General features: G+C 40.8%; 1 protein-coding gene across 4 annotated transcripts in view; it reads left to right on the top strand.

Moving 5' to 3' along the window:
• Window positions 1-24294, top strand: part of cntn1b (contactin 1b) — a 661974-nt gene that overhangs the window by 225916 nt on the left and 411764 nt on the right. For all 4 annotated transcript variants that reach the window (XM_060839985.1, XM_060839987.1, XM_060839988.1 and 1 more), the window contains one exon: window positions 26-168. In XM_060839985.1, coding sequence (XP_060695968.1) covers window positions 114-168 — 55 coding nt within the window. In that variant the 5' untranslated portion in view covers window positions 26-113. The remainder of the gene's footprint in view (window positions 1-25; window positions 169-24294) is intronic.

Raw genomic sequence — 24294 nt, 5'->3', positions numbered from 1 at the left:
TTTTATGCTTTGTGTTATTTTGCAGGCATACCAGCGAATGAACACTTGAGACAACTGGAGCAAATTCTCCCCGGCCTTGAAATTAACGCCATCGCTTTGAACTAGAACCGAGAATGTGGTTCCTGTTGAGTCATTTTTTTGCATTGTCATTCATTTGCTGCTTGGCAGGTAAGTTGAGCGTTGGGCATGACACTGACACGTGAAGGGTTTTCTGCTGCTCCCCTTGGCATGATTTCAGATGCAAAACACTTCAAGGTCAGCATTGAATTTTCATGAAAAATGTAATCTTTGCACCTCCAGCTTCCGTTGATGGCTGCGTTCTCGAAGCCTGAGGATGGGGGAATGTGTGGTATTCGATGCTCATGTGCTGAAAAAGGATGAACTGAATAGTGAAGGAATTAGGATCGCTATTGAAACATAACCTTTTTTCTCTCTGAACCGTTGAATTTCCCGGTGCCCATGACTTCCTGTGTACTTGATACCATTTCACATTAAAACCTCTTCTACATGAGCACAGTGGAATGTGGGTGAAAGTAATCCTTTCACAAAGCCTGTTGGATTCATTTCTTGATATCTGACTGACAACTTAGACATCTATCTTGCTTACTACTATACCTTGGGGTTTTCCAAGTTCTTGTATGAGGCAATGGGCCAGCATAATGTGAAAAATAGCCTGATTCCCTGAACACTTGCAGCATCTTTTATTTTCATTATAAAATCACCGCAAAGCGGAAAGATGATAATTTGTTTCTTCATGGAGTTGTTTGCTTGTACGGAGTACACATCAATTATGGATGCAAAGATGCACCAAGCCTTACAAAGTTGTAATGTTCAATTTGACGTGAGCCAAAAGCAGGCAGATCATCAGTGTCACCAGCTGACGCTTTGAATGTTCTGTGAATCTGTTACTCCATTCCCAGCTGTCACCTTGAGGCCAGTATCTAGTCACTGAATTGTAAAAATGCTTAAGAAAACAATTGCTCAGGGAATCATGCCTCAACGTCAAGCTTTTCCTTCACAAAGTAACCTGAGAGACTGCTCATTCTTTCTGACATTTACTTCAAGGCAGGTAAAGATCATGAAGTGAATTTAAGTCAAAGTGAAAGTGTTTAGTCATCACTGGCCATTTCCGAACTGTTTCAATGCCCTTAATATCCAGACTTCATTTAATATTATGAATGTAAACAAAAAAATGCAATGAAACATTGCAAAAAATGTAAAATATTAGATGGCCAGTGTAAAAGTGGGTACATAAAGTGTCTTGTGAATGATATTTTGGGCCCTGCTGAACATACTCAATATTTTCACATTGACCCAAGTTCAGATGCCGAACTTTGGAAAGAACTTTAAACAGCAGGAAGCATTTGTTGTAAAAATGTGTTACAATGATGGTAAGTGGGATGATAATTTTGGCAGATTGGACTAAATGAGTATTGCCGTTTGTCTGCCAATAATAGACTATGCACTTGGGGAAGGTTGTTGGGAACGCAGCACGTGCAGGACACAGTAAAGTTTATGTCTTAGTTGTTATTTTTACAATGTAACCTGACTGCTGTTTGTCATATTGCCATCCCCAGTGCTGTCAGGGAATAAACAAATCACTGTTGGCGTTGGAGGTGTTCTCCATGGAGCCTAGCTTATGTAGCACTTACATCCATTAAGTTTAAATAAGTCTTAAGACAGATCTGGCTATGTTCCATGTTGTTTCCTGCTGAATATCTCCTTGCTGTGATCTCTCTCATAATTTCAGAGCTTTTTAGACCCAGAGTGCAACTGTGTACTTTTTTTTGATAGACTGTATTCTTCTAAACTTGGTGCTCTTTGTGAAAATGCGAAGACAGCTGGTTGCTATGCTATGAGTGAATGGTTGCTATGAAATGAAGTCTGTGACACAGTAAAGGATGATAGAAGGGAGAAATAGATATGGATGAATAAGTCGAAAGTCACAACTACTCAGGAAGTTGTGTTCCCAGAGATTCATCTTACATATTTGTGACATACGTAAGATTCAAGTTGCATGTTGCAAGACATAATCTAGACTAACATGAATGAGAAGTTAATGAGAAAGATCCTGCTAATTAATAATGGATGTATTTAAGAATACAGTACCAATTCTTCTAGATCTTTAGCATCAGTGAATATGTATTTGTGGCTTTTTAAATCTGAAAATGAAATATACACCTGCTTTTATGGCTTGCATTGTTTCTTCTTGGTGGTTTATGGGATATATATGTGTTTTTTAAAACATATCTCTGAGTTGACACTGGTCTTTGTTTTAGCACATTACCAAGTCCTTATACACCTGGTGGAAAATTATCCTGTCTTGCTTCCTCATTTCAGTGATAACTTGAATTCTAGAATTCTTGGTCAATCAACTACTCAAGTCAACAATCTCACATGTTGATGATTAGTTGATAATTTTATTCTGTCATGTTGAATGTTATTTTCAAAACATTGAAGCCATTATCAGCACAAACCTAGGATTTCCCACTGCAAACAGGTACTGACAATTAAGTAAGGCAGTGGTTTAAATTCTAACCTGAATAATATCTGAACTAAAGCTATTGGTTAAATTATATTTATTTGTTCTCCTGCTGTACTGTGTTGCTAAGTTGTGAAACTAAGTGCAGATCCACCATTCTGATCAAAGATATGTAGATCTTTTTATTGGCAAATTTTACTGACTGTAGTGTTTAGAAACACTAATTATTCCCAAAAATGTACAGGCCAGATATGAATTTGTATGAATTGGAACTAAATTTAGGTGTTTTAGGTTTTAACAAACTTTCCTATGCGGTTTCTCGGAGTGTGAGCTAATAAGACCACAGTCGGGTTGTAATGCACCTGAAACCTCACTGATCAGTGCAACAAACATCACATCTCCCCAACTGAAGGGACTTGGAAATGAAATGGAATGACTAAGAAAGGTGGTGAATCAAAAATCCAATGCACAAACAAAAGGCTTGAAAGGATGATTGATTTGAGAAGATGGAAAAGCAAAAGAAAAAGCTGATTTAAATGTTAAATCTGATGTTTTACAAAATTGCAAAGACTAACTCTGAGAGGATGGTTGGATGCCATTGAGCAATTATTACACTATGCAAGGTTACTTTTCCACCTTTGAATGTAGTATTAATGCAAGAAGCGCTAAGAGTATACTTTGTATTAATAGAGTTGTCGTATTGAGTAATGTTGAACTAGGCAGACGTCGTTACATCAACGAACAAGCTGGCAATTATCAATGTCAACATTGAAGCTCAAATGCAATTTTCCAACTCTATGATTATGACTTGTGAAGCTATCTGTGGCCTTTATTTAAGGAGAAGAGTCCATCTTCTTTTGCCAGGGGACAGCACATGAAAAGTTATTGAACTGTATGTACAGTTGATTTTGCCAGTTGTGAAAAACACAACTTTATTTTACCAACTTAGAAATGGTATTAATTTGTAAGGTGAAGGGTAGTTCAATGCCATGCTTCTATTACATTTTGTAATATTGTCTGCCTAAGTAGTAACCTATGAAGTCATGTTGTGAAGTTTCCATTGTGTGAACCATGTCCTTGTTTATTTGGATCAAGACTGTTGTTTATGATTTCATGAAGGCTCATCAGCCTGATCAGAACTTGGAATATTTTGTGCTTCCTATCATCCTGTGAGGAATCCTATTAAAGCATTGTAGCTCAGGGTGTGTTCCACGTGACTTGTTTGTGCCAAAAGATAAGATTTACAGGAATGATTTGTGAAGATAATGACCTAATTCGCATTAAATGTCCCTATCTTTTGTAGCTGTCTCTTGCTGTCTACCATGTCATGAGTGAAAGTTATGCTTTGAAATAATTTTTCTTTATTTCTTTATTTTTCTGCCTTTATATTCTAAGTTTTGGTTTAACTTTTTATATTTTAAGATGGCTCTGGAGAGTGGCAACACAACATGTAACTCTTGTCATTCTATGTAGTAACAAAATAGATGTGATAATTAATAAAACAAATCAAATCAATTTAAACTGATCACACACTTGATTTTTGGCGCATTTTCTACCCAAAACATTTCCGTTGCTTATTACGACTTTAACAGAAACAGTTATTTAATAAGTTATCAAATATCTGTGTCAGGCTGTGTAGAGTTCCATTTCAATGTCAGTCAACACTTGCCCCTTCCAATCTGCAACACCATACAGTTTCTTGGGTAATGTTTTACAGGTCCCCTGTATCTTGTCCAAAACAGAATTGTTCAACTCTGTGTGACTTCTGCATGAAGTAACAGAAATGGCTCTGGAATATTGGATTGAACATGATTGTGCGGCTCAACACAGAGGAGATTTTCTTAGAGTTTTACTGGGCTTCTAATCAAATGGCGTTTGTTTGAGGATGGGAGATAATTTATTGTTGATACTAATGACCTATTTTTCTGTGGTATCAGTAAAGAACTGGTCATCTCCAGTCAGATGTTAAACGGATACCGATGCTTTGTGATCTTTCTTCTGTCTGTGAGCTACTAACTGTTGCTATTTAATAATTTTAAAATCAGTAATGTATTGTTTACAGGTTTTAGCTAATGTGCTGCAGCATCACTGTGTGGGTGAATAATTCTTGTTCATATGGTAGAACCTCCTTCATGTCTATGTGGTTCAATCATCAGTTTCAGTCCCTTAGCTAGTGTTCTGATCAAAAGCTTTGTTCTTCTGTTGGTCACAGACACACGGGCCTTGCCCATATGATCTATCTGCCCAAGTCTATCACGAAGCACTGGTGGCTGTCAATCTGTGATTTTTGGTAGGACATCATCAGGCAAGGATTGAATCCATTGTTTTAGTTTTGTACAGAGCAGACCCTAGATATAAAATGATGATGTGCAACAATCCGGATGAGTGTTATTGGACAGGCTTTGGGTCAGTTTCACTTCAGATATTTTTAGCAGAAGAAATAACAAAGGGAAACAGAGTTTGTGCAAAGGGTGTACAACACAAAACCCTGCACAATGGTTAGCACCTGCTACCTCTCAGCGCCAGGGACCTGGTGTTGTTTCCACCCTTGGGTGACTGTCTGTGTGGAGTTAGCACATTCTCCCCGTGTCTGTGTGGGTTTCCTCCCACAGTCAAAAGATGTGCAGGTTAGGTGGATCTGTCATGGGGAATGTGGGAATTTGGGGTGGGTGGGTGATGATAGGGTCTGGTGGGATGCTGTTTGGAGGGTCAGTGCAGACTCATGGGCTGAATGGCTTCTATCTTAACTCTTGGGATTCTCTGATTCTGTGAGTATTGGGGACAGTTATTGTGTTATGTGCTCTGTTGACACAGTAGATATGTGAGATTCATTGAAACAACAGTGCTGGTGAGAAAACTTGTTAAAATAAATTTTCTGTGATTTATTCATGCCCGTAATTCACCTGAGGATGAGGAAGAGTCAGCACAAAGTTATATGCTCTTTTTCTATGACTTTGCCATCGCTAACTGTGCATTGGAGACTTCCGACACTAAAACAGCTTTTCTGATTATCAGTGAATCCTGTCACGATGGCGATATATTTTCAGGGGCCAACCAAACTGCTGAACATTTCTCACTTCATGACCATTCAGACCATTTCTTATGGAATTCAACAAGAAGAAGGCTATTGATGCTCCTGAAGCTCATCTATCTACTTTTCTAGTTTTGTGTCTCTGCTCAGGTTAGTACACAATGAAGAGCAAAGTATTTTGTGCACCCACAACATTTGCATCTCTTTACTTCCCACATTTACCACTCTGTGTGTGAAAATGTTTCTGTTGTTTGATCTGAATTTCCTGTTCTCTCTCTTTTTCTCTCTCTCTCTCCATCTCTCCCCCTCTTTGTGTTTCATACGCACGCACTTACACATGTGCTCTCTCTCTCCTTCCCTAGCTTCTAACCTTGTTATTGACATAGACAAATTGAAGCTGTCCTAATGAGATTCTCTTCCAAAATCTGAGCCTGCACAGGGCCAGTCACCACCAAGTGCAGATGAGTGCACTGTTGTAAGTTATTCTACTTACAATATCAGGTGTATACTCAGCAGCTTCCTGAGCTGTATTGATGAGAATTCAGAATTGATAACCATTCATTGCCAGGAGCCAAATGCCGGTGGATTTTGGTGCTGGGACAGTTCACTGTCAGAAAACTAACATTCAAAAATGAAGTTTCTATTGGTGTTACATGATTACGATCTAATTATTTAGCAGCAATAATCTTGTAGTTGCATTGAGTTAGTAAGATCACCTCGAGTTCTGTTGACTGCACAGAGAGGAGTTTGTTTTGGAACCACCAATATTCTTGACACCAGTGTTAGGAATACCTCTGTAGGAATGGCTCCCCATCATGTCAGCTCTCTGTGGGCTGCAGGGAGGGGGTGGGTGGGCAGGGCAGTGTATGTGCTTTCATATTTACTGCTCTGTATGTATCTCCCACAGTCTCAGTTGGAGACCCAAGGCAGCTGGTCACTCTGCCATGTGGGATTTGGAAAGTATGTGCATGATAAGATTCCACTCCTCTTCCACATGCTATCATTGTGAAAGAGAAGCCACTGAGACAAAGGACGATAGTGAGAGAATAAGTTCTTGAAACTGTTATCAGGCCTTGAGTCAAAATGTCTCTGAAGGCAAGAGAACAGGAATCCAAAACTGCACATTGATGCAGGATGTAGAACTTTTAGAATTTTTTAATGGGATGGGGGCACTCCTGGCTAGGTCAGCATTTATTGCTCATTGGTAATTGTCCTTGAGGTGAGTGGGAAGCTACCTTGTTGAACTGCTGCAGTCTAGATAGAGTCTCAGTGCTGTGAGGAAGGGAGTGCCGGGATTAGATTAGATTAGACTTACAGTGTGGAAACAGGCCCTTCGGCCCAACAAGTCCACACCGACCCGCCGAAGCGCAACCCACCCATACCCCTACATTTACCCCTACCTAACACTACGGGCAATTTAGCATGGCCAATTCACCTGACCTGCACATCTTTGGACTGTGGGAGGAAACCGGAGCACCCGGAGGAAACCCACGCAGACACGGGGAGAACGTGCAAACTCCACACAGTCAGTCGCCTGAGTCGGGAATTGAACCTGGGTCTCAGGCGCTGTGAGGCAGCAGTGCTAACCACTGTGCCACTGTGCCGCCCACAAATGGGATTATTCAATTCCATAATGCACCCCCCCCCCCCACTCCCCCATTGGCTTTACCACTCTGTCCTTCTCCTTTTCCTTCTCTTCCCTGATCCTCCTCCCCATTTCCTACTTGCTTTACCCTCGTTCCCTCCATTTCCTCAACCCGGCGCTGCCCCTCTCCTATTGTGGCCACCAAGTTATAAAAACCAAGCTGCCGGCTTCCCAAGACAGTCTTGGCAAACTGGGTCTGGCAGTAAGACATGGAGCTGCTGGAGCCGCAGAATTAATGGACGATTGCGGAAGTGGCAGTAAAAATGGAATTGGATGAGGAAGTATGTGAGGGTTAGCAAGGCAGCAGGTCATGAAGTAGAGCACAGTATTCAAGGTTTGAGACACCAGATTTGAAGTCAATGGGAGAAAAGCTACATGAGGGGCTGGGAAGGCTGAGAGGAATCGATGTAGCTGTTGATTTTTTACAGCATGATAGTGTCTACTTCAGGCATGATTGACAATTCAGTATAATGAGAAATATATATAGCCTGACTCCCTGCAGTTGAGGAATTGGGTGGTAACCTTCGTGTAAGCATTGACACTCTACACTTTGAAACTTAATTAGTTACCGAATGAATGATAGAATCCCTATCGTGTGGAAGCAGGCCATTTGGCCCATTGAGTCTGCACCGACCCTCTGAATCACATCCCACCTATACCCACTCCCCCTTCCCACTCCCTGTAACCCTGCATTTCCCGTGGCTAACCCATCTAGTCTACACTTTGTTGAACACCATGGACAATTTCAGCACGGCCAATCCACCGAACCTACAGATGTTTGAACTGTGAGGGTGAACCAGAGCACCCGGAGAAAACCCACGCAGACACGGGGAGAATGTGCACACTCCACACAGACAGTCACCCGAGGCTGGGATCGAACCTGGGTCCCTGGTGCTGTGATGTAGCCGGGCCAACCACTGAGTCACTGTGCTGCTCTAATGGATATGTATAAATGTATATATAGGGATATTTCTGCATACGTTCTCTCAGTCAATGCCACAGGAAATTCAGACAAAATATTGGATTGAAGTTAACTTCGCAGTCAATACAAGCAGTACCTTCTTGGTGCGATGTATGATCATAGTCTTGTTATAGTTTGTATCATTCCGATTTTTACACTGAGGTGGACATCAGCATTGAGTTTTGTGAGCCCCCACAGGATTCAATCCCTTCAGCACCAGCTCAGAATATCATCATTTATCGATTTTGAAAATTTCATCTGAGGATTATGTATCATTTCTGTTGTCAGAATTAAGACAAAACAGCATTTCAGTCTTTGGACTGGATACTGACTCTGCACTCTGCATTCATGACTTCTTGATGTGGAGATGCCGGTGTTGGACTGGGGAGGACAAAGTTAAAAATGGTGCAACACCAGGTTATAATCCAACAGGTTTATTTGGAAGCACTAGCTTTCAGAGGTGGACAACCACCTGATGAAGAAGCAGCTCTTCGAAAGCTAGTGCTTCTTAATAAACCTGTTGGATTATAACCTGGTGTTGTGTGATTTTTAACTTTATGACTTCTGTTTGACTTTTAGACTTGTCGCATTGCTTGTACCATTTTCCCTTATTTCTGGTTAAACTCTGTCCTGTGCAGTGATTTCTCACCCAGGGTTCTCACCACTATCAATATCTTGGTCTTTGGTTCTTTTGACAAAATGTGGGTATTGGTGTATATTGGCAAGCATGAAAAGTGAAGCACCATCATAACAAACATGATCGTTGCATGTTTGAAAAAGATCAAATGTCTTGGAGTATGTGCAGTGAATACAGAGGAATTTTATGAAGTTATTAGGCTCCAAGGTCAATTCATCATCATGGATCCCACAGCTCAGAGGCCATTTAACCCAATATTTCCCTGTGAGCTCTTCGTAAGATATTGCCATTTAATCCTACTCCCTAATTTTTTTTTTGCCTGTATCCCTCCAAGTCTGCCCTTGTTAAGTTGCCTTTGGAAGTTATAATTGAATCTTTCATGCAGAAAATTCAACACCATGGCAACTTCACTTTTTTAAAAAGAGAGTGACCTCTAGTTAATGGGCTCCTGCCAGAATCCCCTCATTTACTCTCAAAACTCCCAGTTACCTCTCAGGTCAATGAAATAATCATTAGCATTCACACAGATTGAAAATGTGTGCAGAAGGTATATGTAGCAGCAATTTAAAGTAAAATTAACCCATATGCTGTGTCATACAGAAGCTATTTCCTGTTGGAGCTATCTTCTCATTAACGTTTGACAAGTAGTCAAGGCAAGAAGAATTCCTTTCTCTGGACTTCTTCATATTGTGTTCCAAGAGATGACTTGGAGAAAGTCACTTTGGTTTTCAAACATCATTTGATCAGCAGTGGGTCTGTTAGCTTGATCCACCTAATTTGTAAGATCATCAGACCTTCTGTTACTAAGTGGCAGAAATGTCTATATCAGTAAATCACCAATTGCTTCTTCGATTCCAACTCATTGATCCTCTCGACCAAGGATCTCTGTTGCTCCCTCAGTCTCTCTTTATCTCCTATGGATATTAAGTTATTAAACCCAGACTTGATGCCATTGGTTAATAATCTTCTCATTCCCCAGATGCATGCCTTCTCAGCCAGCCTGCCCAGGGATTCACTTTGCTGTCCATTTTGGTCTTGAATTTTAAAATAAAAAGTAATTGGAATTTTGTATGAACTCCTTTGCAATACAATAATAGGCTTGCAAATTATGAATTCTTGGGTGTTCCAGTTGATTTGTAGGGGTGCAGACTCAATTGTTTGCTTGACATACAGCCAGAGGTGAGGTCAATGTCCCAAGTACCTTTCATGGATTGGCCATGAATTATAGAGCTTGAGTAGTGAAGCTCAGTTACCCAGATGTGACTGGGTTCTAAATAAAACAAAATACACAGGGCAGATCTGAAAACTCTTGAAGCTTAGAAGAAATGCAAATTGTTTGAGTATTGGCAAAGGCTTTTGCCTGGCAGTCTGAAGGTGGCATGCTGGGAACATTTAAGACTCCGTGGAAAATCTTGCCTTTCTCTATGATGGCAGGTATCTTACCACACCAATGGAATTGTCACAGGGGGTGCCCCCCCAAGAAAAGTACATTCTGTTCAGGTTTGAAGAACAGTGTTCTTGCCAAGAAAATATTTTGAAGACTTTGTATTCTGAGGGGAATGGGCAAGATCATGGTGTTATGCCACTGTTGGAATGACTTCAAATTAGTCCAGTCTGTTTGGAATAGTAATACTTCCTTTTAACATCATCCACAGCACGGGTCGTTGAGCAAGCCATTGCAATGGGTTGGAGTGATGTATCGCTGTCTAATAATAAAAATTTATTTTGCAACCAAAAAATAATGATGCAGGATCTGTAATTTTATAAGGAAATGTGCTGAATGATGAGCTTATGTAGTTAATTATTTGGAAGCTTATATTCTTAAAATGGTGAACAATTGTTTTTAGCATTTCGTTTTTTGACGGACTGCCATTTTATTAAAACAACACCTCAGCTGAAAAGGACCTCTTCATCTCTTTGAACCAATCTGCTTGTTTCTGAGTGAACTTACTTCTACAAAAAGAAGTCAAAGTTATTTTGTTTCAAAGGGCAGTTTCAAGAAATAATGTGACTTCAGCTAAATGAGAAGCAAGCCACATAAGTAGGTAATTGCTAGGATGTTTTACAGTGAGTGGGAGAGAGAGAGAGAGAAAACGGGGCTCTGAAGTAGGTTCACTCAGGCAGACAAGTAAACTCACTCAGAAAGAAGCAGATTGATTCAGAAAAAGGAGGTCATTTCCAGCTGAGGCATTGTTATCAGCAAACAAAGCAGTCAGGGCTGGACACCAAGTCAGAATCAGAATCTATGGCTCTGTCCGAGAGAGAGAGAGAGACATCCATCCAAGCTGTTGACAGAAACAGTGTTAAGTAGTAAATGAACTAGGTTAGACATTTGTTTCCAAGTCTTAGGAAGAGACATTGACTGAAAGCAATGTATATTATATGAATCCAGAGATATTTAAAATTCAATTGTAGGACATGGGTGCCATTAGCGAGTTAGCATTTATTTGCTCAAGAGAAGCCAATAAAAGCCATACCCACAAAACAATACCCTCAGCAAGATGGCAGGAATAACCTCCTACCTAAGGTCTTAGTACCTGTCCTTGGGTTAAAAGGGTTCAATGTATTTGAGGACACTTGTAGTGAGATCTTTTCAAATAGCTCCTGTACAGTATAGTTCATGGTTTTCTTTTGCATCATAAACTTCTTGTGTTTAAATTACATCGACTGTCTGTTGTTAAAAAGTTCACTCCATCATAAACAAAAAGAAAAAAGTATAACTTAGATTCTATCAAGCCAGGTCTTAATTTGTCATGTATTGCCATCAACTGGTATCATAATATTTTCAACAAGAAAAATGAAAATGCCTTAGAAGTTGGATTGTACCCAGCGAGAGAGCACCTCATTGCAGTGCATGCTGCAAGAGTGAATGAGGCCGGCAGCCAGAACAGTGGTTTACCTGGCTCTCAGTTTGTTGTCAGTGAGATGCAAGTCACAGCTTCCACATGCAACTCACTGATAGCAAAGAGGAAGGAGGTTTCAGGGTAGCAGGAGAGAGTGGTCTATAGTTCCAGTGTGAAACATTCTGGCTTGTCCTAGCTCGTTTGCAAAGTGTGAGTCATTGACAATGTTATTTCCACAAAGAGTCATGGACATGTACAGCATGGAAACAGACCTTTTGGTCCAACTAATCCATGCTGACCAGAAATCCTAACTTAATTGAGTCCCATTTTCAGTACTTGGCTCATATCCCTTTAAATCCTTCCTATTCATATACTTATCCAGATGTCTTTTAAATGTTGTAATTGTACCAGCTTCCACCACTTCCTCTGGCAGCTCATTCCATACATGTACCACCCTTTTTGTGAAAATTTGTCCTTTAGGTCTCTTTTAAATCTTTCCCCCCTCACTTTAAACCTATGTTCTCTAGTCCTGGACTCCCCCTTTCTAGGGAACAAGACCTTGTCTGTTTACCCTATCCATGCCCCTTATGATTTTATAAGCCTCTATGAGGTCAGGCCTCAGCATCCGATGCTCCAGCGAGAACAGCCACAGCCTGTTCAGCCTCTCCTTATAGCTCAAACCCTCCAACCCTGGCAACATGCTTGTAAATCTTTTCTGAACCCTTTCAAGTTTCCCAACATCTTTCCTATAGCTAGGAGACCAGAATTGCACACAAAAGTCCAAAAGTGGTCTAACAAATGTCCTGTACAGCTGCAACATGACCTCTCAACTCCTGTACTCAATAATCTGACCAATAAAGGAAAGCATTCTAAATGCCTTTTTCACTATCCTATCTACTTTCAAGGAACAGTGAACCTGCACTCCAAGGTCTCTTTGTTCAGCAGCACTCCCCAGGTTACAACTTACGTTGCATTCTCAATTTGGTGGGTGTATCTCTTTACGTCAATGTAATATCCATGCATACAAAGCAGTCCTGACCAACTTGACGGGTAGAGTATGTAAGGCATGTGGGATCCTTAGTCTAAGCTTGAAATACAAGCTCAGTGCGATCATTATCTGTGATCGTTTTCTTTTAATTCTATTTGCTTATTATTTTGCACAAAATAAATAAAGGTAAAATAATTTGAACGATTTCAGAGCACATGAAAAGAGCAAAGACTTGTCTACTTCCCAACATTGTCATTGTTAAATTGATCAAAATCCGATCAGATCTGTAGGTTTGTGTCAATTGTGTTCTCTGAGTTCCAGTTCTGAGATTTATGAGACTGTTCTCCTTGAATGTTCACCCAGACACAAGTTTAGACTTTCTCAGTCTTTTAATGATCTGCAGAGTTCTAATCAAGCACTTCTGGTCTGGAAATTTCACAAACTACACTTTGTCACCAGTTTGTCCTTAACTCACCTGAACAATTCTCATTTTCTTGGAGATTACATTTGCTTCCAACCTCAGTCAGAAGGCATCTGAATAAAATTTTACAAACTTAACGATCCTAGATTCTGCCACAGCTAATGCCTTTTTTGCGTTAATCTGTAGAATAGGATCCCTGCAGTTAGGGAAACAGGCCCTTCAACCTAACAAGTCCACACTGACCCTTCGAAGAGTAACCCACCCAGAACCATTCCCTGAACCTATTATGCTACATTAGTGGGCGGCATGGTGGCACAGTGGTTAGCACTGCTGTCTCACAGCGCCTGAGACCTGGGTTCAGTTCCCGACTCAGGCGACTGACTGTGTGGAGTTTGCACGTTCTCCCCGTGTCAGCGTGGGTTTCCTCCGGATGCTCCGGTTTCCTCCCACAGTCCAAAGATGTGTGGGTCAGGTGAATTGGCCATGCTAAATTGCCCGTAGTGTTAGGTAGAGGTAAATGTGGGGGTATGGGTGGGTTGCGCTTCGGCGGGTCGGTGTGGACTTGTTGGGCCGAAGGGCCTGTTTCCACACTGTAAGTCTAATCTAATCTAATGCACATAACCAACACATTCCTGAACACTATGGGCAACTTAGCATGGCCAATTCACCTTTGGATGTTGTAAACCCCTCAGGATTTTAATAAACTTTCATTAACACTCCAGGGGTTCTTGCAGTCACCTACTCTTTCTGACATATAATGGTTTTAAATTTATGATTCCAAAAAGACTGACTTTCATTAACTTTAAAACCCTTTTGTAAAATATTCCAGTAATCATAAGCCACTTGTTTGAAATGCAATCTAAAAAAACCTTACATTAACACATTTCTATAAAAATAAATAAAGGAAACCTTTCATCACACTAGTACACATGTCTCTAAAGCTGTTGAGGCACTTCTTGGAAAAACACCTCAGGGGATTCCTCTGCAAGCTGAGGCACACTTTCGGGTTCTCAATAACTAACTTTGAAAGTACAATACCAGACATTCAAAAGAAATGCAAGCTTTGGAAAACAAATGTTTAAGTTATATTAGAAGATTATGGATGAGTTTTCTGCTGAACATTTGGTTCCACATTTTTGTGGGTCGGGGAGCACTCATGTTGTGAAGGATTTCCCTTGCCCAAATTTTCTCCATGTTTGTGCATTCAGAGATGAAACCTAAGATGTTGACAAGTCAGTCAATATGGGAATATGCTGATAATGATCAAATAAACAACCTTGAAAATACCTTCTCAGTTTCAGAAAGTTCAACTGAAATGAAAGAATCGTAGAGTTGGATAGCATGGAAACAGACCCTTCACTCTAACCATTCATGCTGATCTGGATATCCTAAATTCATCTCGTCGCATTTGCCAGCACTTGGCCCATATCCTTCCAAATCCTTCCTATTCATATACCCATCCTGATGCCTTTTAGATGTTGTAATTGTACCAGCCTCCATCACTTCCTCTGGCAACTCATTCCATACACATGCCACCCTCTATGTGAAAGAGCTGCCTCTTAGGTCCCTTTTCTATCTTTGCCCTTTCACCTAAACTTATGCTCTTTAACTTTGGACTCTCTTATCCTGGGGAAAAGACTTGGCTATTCACCCTTTCCATGCCCCTCATGGTTTTATAAACTTGTATAGGATCACCCTCAGCCAGGGAAAACAGTTCCAGCCTAATCAGCCCTACCGTATAGCTCCAACCCTCCAACCCTGACAACATCCTCGTAAACCACTTCTGCATCCTTTCAAGTTTAAGAACATCTTTCTGCTGTAGGGAGACTAAAATTGTATGCAGTCTTCCAAAAGTGCTTTCCTTTTCACTAGTCCCTTGGTTTGAAAAGCTGTGAGCTAAGCAAACATTCAGCAAATTTGAAAGAATAAAATCACGAACATCGTTTAGACACAACCTTTAAAATTCATGACGACACATGCCATTTAGAGTCATAGAGATGTACAGCTTGGAAACAGACCCATCAGTCCAACCCGTCCATGCTGACCAGATATCCCAACCCAATCTAGTCCCACCTGCTAGCACCCGGCCCATATCCCTCCAAAGCCTTCCTATTCATATACCCATCCAAATGCTTCTTAAATGTTGCCATTGTACCAGTCTCCACCACTTCCTCTGGCAGCTCATTCCATACACGTACCATCCTCTGTGTGAAAAAGTTGCCCCTTAGGTCTCTTTTATATCTTTCCCCTCTCACCCGAAACCTATGCCCTCTAGTTCTGGACTCCCCGATCCTAGGGAAAATATTTTGCCTATTTACCCTATCCATGCCCCATATAATTTTGTAAACTTCTATAAGCTCACCCCTCAGCCTCCAAGGCAACAGATGCATGGGAAGACCACTGCCTGTAAGTTCCCCACCAAGTCACTATCCATCCTGACTTGGAAATATAACTTCAAAAAAAAATCGTAAAACAAAAACTGTACATCAGAAACAAAAAAAAGAAGTTGCTTGAAAAGCTCACCTGGGCTAGAAACATCTACGAAGAGAAATCAGATCAACGTCTCTTTAGAAGGGTCACCGGACCCGAGACATTAAGTCTGATTTCTCTTCACAAATACTGTCGGATCTGCTGAACCTTTCCCGCAACTTCTGTTTTTTGTTGGAAATAATACTGTGTTCCCTCATTGTTGTTGGAAGTTCCACCCCAACAGGTATTATGAATGTACTTCCACCATGTGAACTGGAGCAGTTCAAGAAGGCAGCTCGCCACCTCATGGACAATTAGGGATGGACAGTATATGCTGGCCCAGTGACAATCCGCATCTTGTGAATGAATAATAAGGACTTTTTCATAAATGAGATGACTATATTGTACATGATAATAAATGTGGTATTCTTAAACAGTTGATGATATTTCAGTTGATTAAATATTTGTTTCTTGTTTGGTGGATGTTTTTTCCATGGCAGATGTTTTCTCCATGGCAATGGGCAAATTTCTCCAACATAGGCAAAAGTGAGGACTGCAGATGCTGAAGATCTGAGTCAAGATTAGAGTGGTGCTGGAAAAGCACAGCAGCTCAGGCAGCATCTGAGGAACAGGAAAATCGACGTTTTGGGCAGAAGCCCTTCATCAGCTTCTCCCCGAAATGTCAAATTTCTCCAATATATCTAGCAAAAACCACCATATAGGAAATGTTCCTCCATTTTATCCCAGTTCCTTCAGCACTTTTGAGCACAGGGCTCTTGCTGAAACATTTGAATGCTCCATGATCACTTTTGAAACAGCTAATAGCAAAGTTTGCCATGCAAATATCAACAAATTACAGACAATACTTCCCCCGTCCTCCTAAGTGTGGAAGGGGCAACATTACTGAAAATGTGAATTTCCAGAATTGTTGGTGACAGTGGCAACATTTGATGATTAAAAGCATTTAGGTGCCAGAGGTAATCAACAGGTCTGAAAGTGTCTTTGGGAGAATAACAGAGCTAACATTTTGGGTCTGGTGTGACTGTTTTTCTCTTGCCACAGACTTGTCAAGTATTTCCAGAACTTATCATTTGTCTTTCAGACTTTCAACTTCTGAAGTATTTTCCTCTCATTTTCATGTTGAGTGAATTGTGCGGCAGACATCGTCAGCAATCAAACTCTTCTCAAGCGAATGTCAGTAGTTATTTGGGTTTTAAGTCCACTTGACTTATTGATGTTTGGTTAATTAGATATTCGATTAGAGTCGCGCACTCTTCCTGTAATGTTTGCAATATGATGAATTAAATTCTTCATTTACAGCCAAGCTGACATCTTGGTATTCCATGCCAGGATTCATTGGGAGCTAAGCTCCTGTTCTATTGCCTTGTAGAGTTCTCTGCATTGTAGAGTTGAACCATGGAGTCAACTGGACAACTTTGGCTTGAGAAAAGAAAGTAACTCCAATATTTTCTTGTTTCGTCGTAGGCGTGGGAAAGAATTACCCAGGTTGTGTCAAGGACAGCCTGGGAACTTTGTAAACCTAAGCAGATGTGCAGTTTTATTATTTTGAATATTATACCAGCTTGTAAGTGGCTGAGCATAATAATGAATGCCAGCAACACTTGGACTTCTCTCATCCAAATTCCTGATATTTTTCATTCCAGTCCAATGTTGCCGGGCTAACTATGGGTCTTCCATAAGGATACTTAAAAAAAAATCTTGAAATATTCATCAAAAAGCAGTCATTTTTCTGTACACTGTACAGAATTCTGAAATCACTGAAGAAACACCATATTCCAGATCATTCTTCTTGTGATATCATTCCTTTTATTCATGGCCTTGCCAATTCTTTTGAAAGATCCCATCAATCGCCATGCCTTCATGACAAAACAATTTGAGCAGACTGTTTCACTCAGGCTGTTTATTGTGAGACATGATGTTTAAAGGGGTTTAAACAGTATAGGGGGTCTGTCTCCATGTTGCTGTCTGATGCATTAGCAGGTTGGCTTCCAATGCCCTGAATTTTCCCCCTCTTTCTTTGAAGCAAGGCCAATGATGAAGTAATTTATTTCTGGAAGTCTTCAATTGGCAGGAAACACTGAAAAATCTCCGGGGCTATAACCTTTGGAGATTAGCAGAGATGATCTCATTGAAGAGATGAGGTTCTGAAAGGGGTCAGTGGAAGAGAGACTGATCTGTGGCTTCCCTGACCAGGAAATCTAGAATACAGGAGCAGTGCCTCAGGATGAGAGAGTGGTCATTCAGGATTGAGGTGAGTTGCCATTTCTTCACTTGATAGGTTGTGAATCTTCAAAATTCTTTACCCCTGAGAGATGTGGATTTGTCTTCATTGATCATTTTTAAGTATAGAAGAAACAGATTTCTGTTTTTTCACTTAATCAGGGAAATGGAGCGCAGGGCAGAAGTAGAAGTTGAATCCCATGATCAGCCATAATCGCATTGAATGGCAGAGCTTACCTTTACTTCTAACTGTTAGGCTTTTGTGACTGTCCGCATTACTTAAAAACAGTAAGATTGTACACTGGTACCCCACTACAATGGAGTCACTGATAACCCTGAGCTTTTGGCTGGTTCTTGGCAGGGCTGTATAAGCGTGGTTCACCCAGCAGAGGGTCAAGGGTGTGCCTGTAACTGGTCCTGTTAGGCAAGCTCAAGCCAAGAGGCATTTACGCCAAGTACATGGAAATACCAGTGTCTCACAGAGGTTAGAGCTGGAAAAAGATGATTAGCAAGATTTATAAACTAGCAAGCCACTGTAAGCAGAGAGCATCAGGCCTTCTATGCTGTGACAAAACTGGTCTACACAAACTGATTCCACTCATCATTGGAAAATTCACCAAACCATACTGCTTGCATCATCTATATCTAAAACCACAAACCATAAATCAAGTCAAAGCCTGGATCGCATCATCACCTTCAAAGCTTGTTTCCATCATGAACTCATACTGAATGTCACCAAATATTTCAGACAGAGCAACCTACTGTGGAAGGCCACCTTCTGCCTCCCAGCTCCCCTGCAGCACCATCCCCACCCTGACCCCCAGAGAACTGAGTAACACAAGGTGGCAACATCAAATGCACTTACCTAATTAGCGACAAGACTTCAAAAATTCCAGCTCTTGACCAAGGCATCATGTTGATTTTCAAATATGACTATAATGCTGAACTAATCAACGGAATGACAAATCTTCACGTGGATGACAGCTTTCCTGAAGAAACTTAAATTTGTCTCCCCTTCTTAGCATTTATTCACTGATGACGATTTTAGGAAGTTTGTATCCATTGGTGGCTAATCAGGCATGTGTGTGACTGGCAAATTCTTCCATAGTGTGTGCAGGAGAATACCTGGTTACTGCTGAGAACAATTGGATCTATCCACCTTTTCATTTTCTCTTTCACATTGGTCTTTTGCTCAGGTCTAAAGGTGTCTATAGCACTCCTGATGATGCATCTCAAAGTATCCTGATCTGGGGTTTGTAGTTCCTACTGCTAATGGTTGATAGGGACCCACACATGTTTACACACAGACTCCTCCAGGTAGAATTCAATAATTGTATGAAACAAATGTTTGTGTGAATGAACATAGCATGGAAGAGGATATCTACAGATGGGGTTGAGCTGGCAACAAGTGATAATTAATGGTTCTGAACACGCCTGGACGTAGGCTCCGACTGCTGCCTTTGAGATACCAGCTGACAGATGCCATGGAGGATGTTTGAACACGAGAGAGTTGTGGAATATAATAGAATACCGATGTAAATGATGCCAGGAAGAAGCTGGATGCTATCGACATCAAAGCATGACTTAATATCAACACCCAAGAAGATACCACAGAGAGAATGCAATACTGGCCCGTGTAGCAAATCCAAATCCTTTCAAGACTTTTAGCAGTTGATGAAGCTGCTACCACTCAGACCGAGCCACTGCCATTCTTCCATACAGTCATTCACCACCTAACTAGAACCGCTGAAGTGGTTGGAAGTCAACGAAAAATGAATTGCTGCAAGTGTGACTTCAGAACATCCGTCGTTGAGCAAAGGGTAAATGGAAGCAGCTAACGGTGACTCATCTCTTCAACATGTGTTCATCCATTCAGTTTCCAACTGTACATTTATATTCATAATTCTATCATTGGAAGCAATAAAAATTAATTTATTTGAATTATTGTCTTAATTTTGCTGGATATTTTATTCAGGCTGTTGGCTTGATATTTTTGAAAGAGTCTCATTATAACATTGTCTCACTGACAATGTGGACCTAATGTTCAATCACTGGACTTGATTTTGGCAGAATTACACTTTCCCTACCTTGTACCATCTGCCTTGAAACCCTGACTTAATTCAGACCTACTAATCTCATTCTCGAAAGCTTTAATTGCCTCCAAATGCACAATCTTTTGCAGAGGGAGTTCAAGGTTTCTGTTCATCCTTTCTTTGAAGATGCACTGAATACGGTACCTCCCCCTAGGTTGGAATTTTAATTGGATAACCTAGCCGGTTACTTGGCAGAGACTCGGTGATAATGACTGTTTATTTCTGTGAACTATGCCTGTACAGTCAGAACAGAGTGTTGGTTCATAATTAACTGACTTTTGACATGAATATTATATTATAATATTGGTGTGGCATTACAGTTCCAAAGTATCGGCTGTTTGTGCTGTCCAAACATAAAATATAAGACTCCCCGTGTAGCATGTAAGTAGAGAATAATTGTTTTGCAGGAGTGATTACCAGGCAGTGATATGAACAAGGATTTCATTGACACCATAAACCTCAAGAGAAAAGCTTGATCTCCTTACAATTGTGCTGTCAACCGTAAAATTAGATTACAGCTTTGAAGTAACTCTAGGCTATAGGTTAGTTCTGATATAAATTCTGAACTTCAAAGCCCAATGTATTTCCTGTATTTTCAAGAGATCTTATTTCAGCCATTAGTGACCAGTGCACTATGTGTAGTCAACATGTCACAGTTTGTGCATTGATGGCTCAACATTTATGACCTGACAACTGGATATTGATGTTGGGACATCTAGAAGTAGACTAACTCGCTGGGAGATTGGACAGGGAGGTGGTATTAAAGCCTGACTGTTTGCAGAATGACGTGATTGAGCAAAGTAAAGGAATTGATTTTGCTTACTTGCTGAGTGGAGTTGTACTTTTAACCCCAAAGACAGCGTAGTGGCAGCTGTACCTCAGGAATGAGGTCTTAATATGACTCAGGAATGAAACAAGCTCAAATTGAGACTGGTGCACACTGCTTTCAGACAGGTGACATCCAATTCCAAACTTCTGTTTGGGGTGAAGGGGGTGAATGATTTGTGTTTGTTGGATCTTCTGGTTCTTGTTAAACTCAAGTTGAGATCGTTCCAACATCTCCAATGAAAAATCAATGCATAGTCAAGCAGATCTGCTGCCCCCAAACCCCTCAGGGTTTGTTGTGATTGCACAAGTTCCGGGTCTAATGAGCCATGGCTGGTTGAAAGTTGAGAAGGCAATTAATGACTTGGACGTTCATGCAGTGCAGCAGCCTACATACTGAAGTTGCATTCAGTATTGGAAGAATGAACTTTCTCAAGACGCAACAGGGAAAATGTAATACTAGCTGTCTGTGAGCTTACTTAGTAAACAAATGTCCCCGGTGTTATGGAAAAAGTAGAATTCCAGGCTATACAGTATTTAAATGGACAGAGTGTTCATTTATATTGACTAAGAGGGAATTGCTGCAAATGAGTTCTAGACAGGTAGGTTCTGATATACAACATTACAGTAACTTTATTTTACACTTGTGCCAGATGTGGATTTGCAGTAATAACTTGGTCAGTGACACCACTGTGAACAAATGGGGCCAAACTTTCAGGCTTTACCAAGTTGTAGGCATAATGAGGTCAGCATAGATTCATGCAAGAAGTATTGTTAAGATGAGTCAGTGGGATGCTGAATTCATGTTAGATTGATTGGCATGGAGATACATGTAAATTGGAGACACTTAGTGGACCCTCAGGTGGAAAGGCAGGATTGTAAACTTGCCTGATAAGGACACTGTTGTTGAACATGATGTGACAATTTGCAAACTCAGTGATGGTAAAAGCTGAGTACAGCTCATGTGTTTGTGTATGCGAAGGGTGGCCAGAATGTGCTGTGGGAACGGATGTGACTAAAACATGAACTGTCTGTTGAGGAAGTTTGAGGAAGTTTTATGAATATTGTGAAATGTAACTTGGACTGAACTGTGCCATTACGTGAAGTGCTTGTTATTACTAGGGATGAAAATGATGAAAAGCTCCACTGGCTATTGTTCTTCAAACCAAAGTAAAAGATTGTCAATTATTCCTTCTTCCCTTGAAGCTCTGTCCCTTTAATCTGTTCTCACACTTGTCTTCCATGACATCAATGTAGCTGCTTCAGGTTCTCCACTCTGAGTGTGTGAAAACAAATGTCACATTATGTGCCAGCCTCATTAAACTTGCAGTTGAGCTCAGCGCTTTGATCCATTTGAATGTAGCTCAATCCTTTGTGTGAAATCATCATGTCAGTTTGCTTGGTCAAGTGGAGTGAGCCAGGTGGCTACCACCGGGGATTATGAGAACAGAGCATTCCCGTTTTTATTTCATCAAAGGAGAGAGAGAGAGAGAGAGAGAGACCAACCCCCCATTGATGTCCTCGAGCTCTGGCCTTGGTTGACCTTCTTACTGACTGGCCAGTTGAGACCTGAAAGTGGACAATTAGTGACCGCTCGAGGCTTTCAGCTGGGCATGGCTACTGGTATTAACCCAGCTATTTCCCCCTTCACCCTGTGGCTCCCCCCTCCATCGGAAACCATAGCCCTCACATTGCTTATCTGTGACCTGGGTCACTGCGTGATCCTGGGAATTGGGGGCTGTTGACCTTGCAGCATGTACAGCCTGCCCCAGTAGCACTGTTAGGAGGCAGGGGCTCTGCCACTGGAGTCTTCAGTTCAGGGATAGGTTACCATCTGATTGGTGTGTGGTTTGTTGAGCTATTTCCCCCCTTTTCTGAAAAGAGGCTTAATGGGTATCTCAGTGGGTTTCCCATGATGACACACGTACGTGTGTGTGTTTGTATACCTGGAACATATGTGGAAAACCTTAGCAGGGAGTGATGGTGATAAGGTCAAGCTTTTATGGCAGCCTTTGACCAGATCTCACTTTGCTCCATTATGAAAGCCAGTATATATGAGTGCTTCCAATTTTCACTCCTGGTTTCATTGATTAAGTAAATTTTGGTTTTCACATCCTGTTTTGTCAGTGCAAAGCATCACTAAGTCTTATCACAACATCCTCAAACTTGGAATGACAATTACTGAAAATTGCTATTGAGTGCAAAGGACTGGTATTTGCATATAAGCACCCACTTAATGTATTGGTATCAATTTCCCTGAATGTTAAAATAACAAGGAATTAATCAATTTCATACTAATGGCATTGAATTTTATCTTAATATTGCGCAGTGCGATTTTAGCTCATAAACTGAATAGTTTGGGAGTATAAACCTGTAGTTATTTCACATTTCATCATTCCTTTTGAGATACTTCTGTTATAGAAACATAGAACCTTGTAGCTGGAGGAGGCGTTTCAGTCACCTCCACCATTCACTATGATTCCTGATCCCCTACCTCAATGCCAGATTCCGGCTTCTCCCCATACTCCTAGAAACCTTTAAAATCTATCTATTTCTTGAATATATTCAGTGACTTGGCCTCCGTAGCCTTCTGTGGTAGAGAATTTCACAGGCTCACCACTAATGGAGTAAAGAAATGTTCCCTCATCTCAGTCCTATCTCCCCTTTATCTCTTCAGACTGTGTTCCTGATTCTAGACCTCCTAACAAGGGAAAGCATCCTCCCTGAATCTTGTAATTATTGATGGCAAGGTGTGATCTCATCTGGGGTTTGAACCCATGACCTCTCATAGTTATTTTGCACCATCTCCAAAAGCAAGAATCATATCTTTAGACCAATAACCCAACTCTTACGATCTGAGAATACATTATTAATCTCCTCCATCCAGAGATTGCCTCAGGAGCTTTCATGATAAAGCAAAGAGAATCAATGTAGGCTTTTCTTACTTAAACTAATCCCTAGTTGTTACGAGCCTACAGAAACTGTCATGTTACCATAAGAATCAAAGCATGGGCCAGGTCATTCATGGGTCAATATAGAGTTACCAAACTAGGCAGCATTATCAAACAGTTTGTTTCAGGGATGCTTACGGCTGTAGGGAATTTTCATACTGTCTTTCTTGAACATAATGCTGGAACTCTCATTTTTGCCGATGCAGAATTGGTTCTGGGGGTGAAAAAGTTCTGTGTCTGAACTGATTCCAAGATAGAGATTTTCTGCAGGCAGGTCTGTCACTAATGATGAGGGAGTACTTAAGATAGAACCTTCCATTGATTTTTGTCACTTGTTTCGTCTAGTGTCTTAGTATTAGAACATTAAATAATCCATGAACACAGCAGGATTTAAAAGGAAATTCTCTTAAGTCCTGCATGAGATTTAAAAAAGTTGAAAGTATAGATAAGCAGAGTGGACATCCCATAGAGGATCTTATAAAATTCACAGCCAAAGTGATAATGAGGCGCACACCATTCGCTCATTAGAACGGCTGTGTGAAAAGCAAAAGTGACAAAATTCTTCATTGGAACAAGTTGTTGATTGAAGAAATGTAATGATCTCAAACTTGAAGAAATTTAAAACCAGAAATGGCTGTTGCTGATGGCAATAGATTAGCACTGTGTTGCAGTGATCAGTGTCTGCTGTTGTAATATGGCTGGTCATC

Source organism: Hemiscyllium ocellatum, chromosome 19, assembly GCF_020745735.1.
Source record: "Hemiscyllium ocellatum isolate sHemOce1 chromosome 19, sHemOce1.pat.X.cur, whole genome shotgun sequence".
Classification (NCBI taxonomy): Eukaryota; Metazoa; Chordata; class Chondrichthyes; order Orectolobiformes; family Hemiscylliidae; genus Hemiscyllium; species Hemiscyllium ocellatum.
This window is presented reverse-complemented; position numbering and strand designations above follow the sequence as displayed.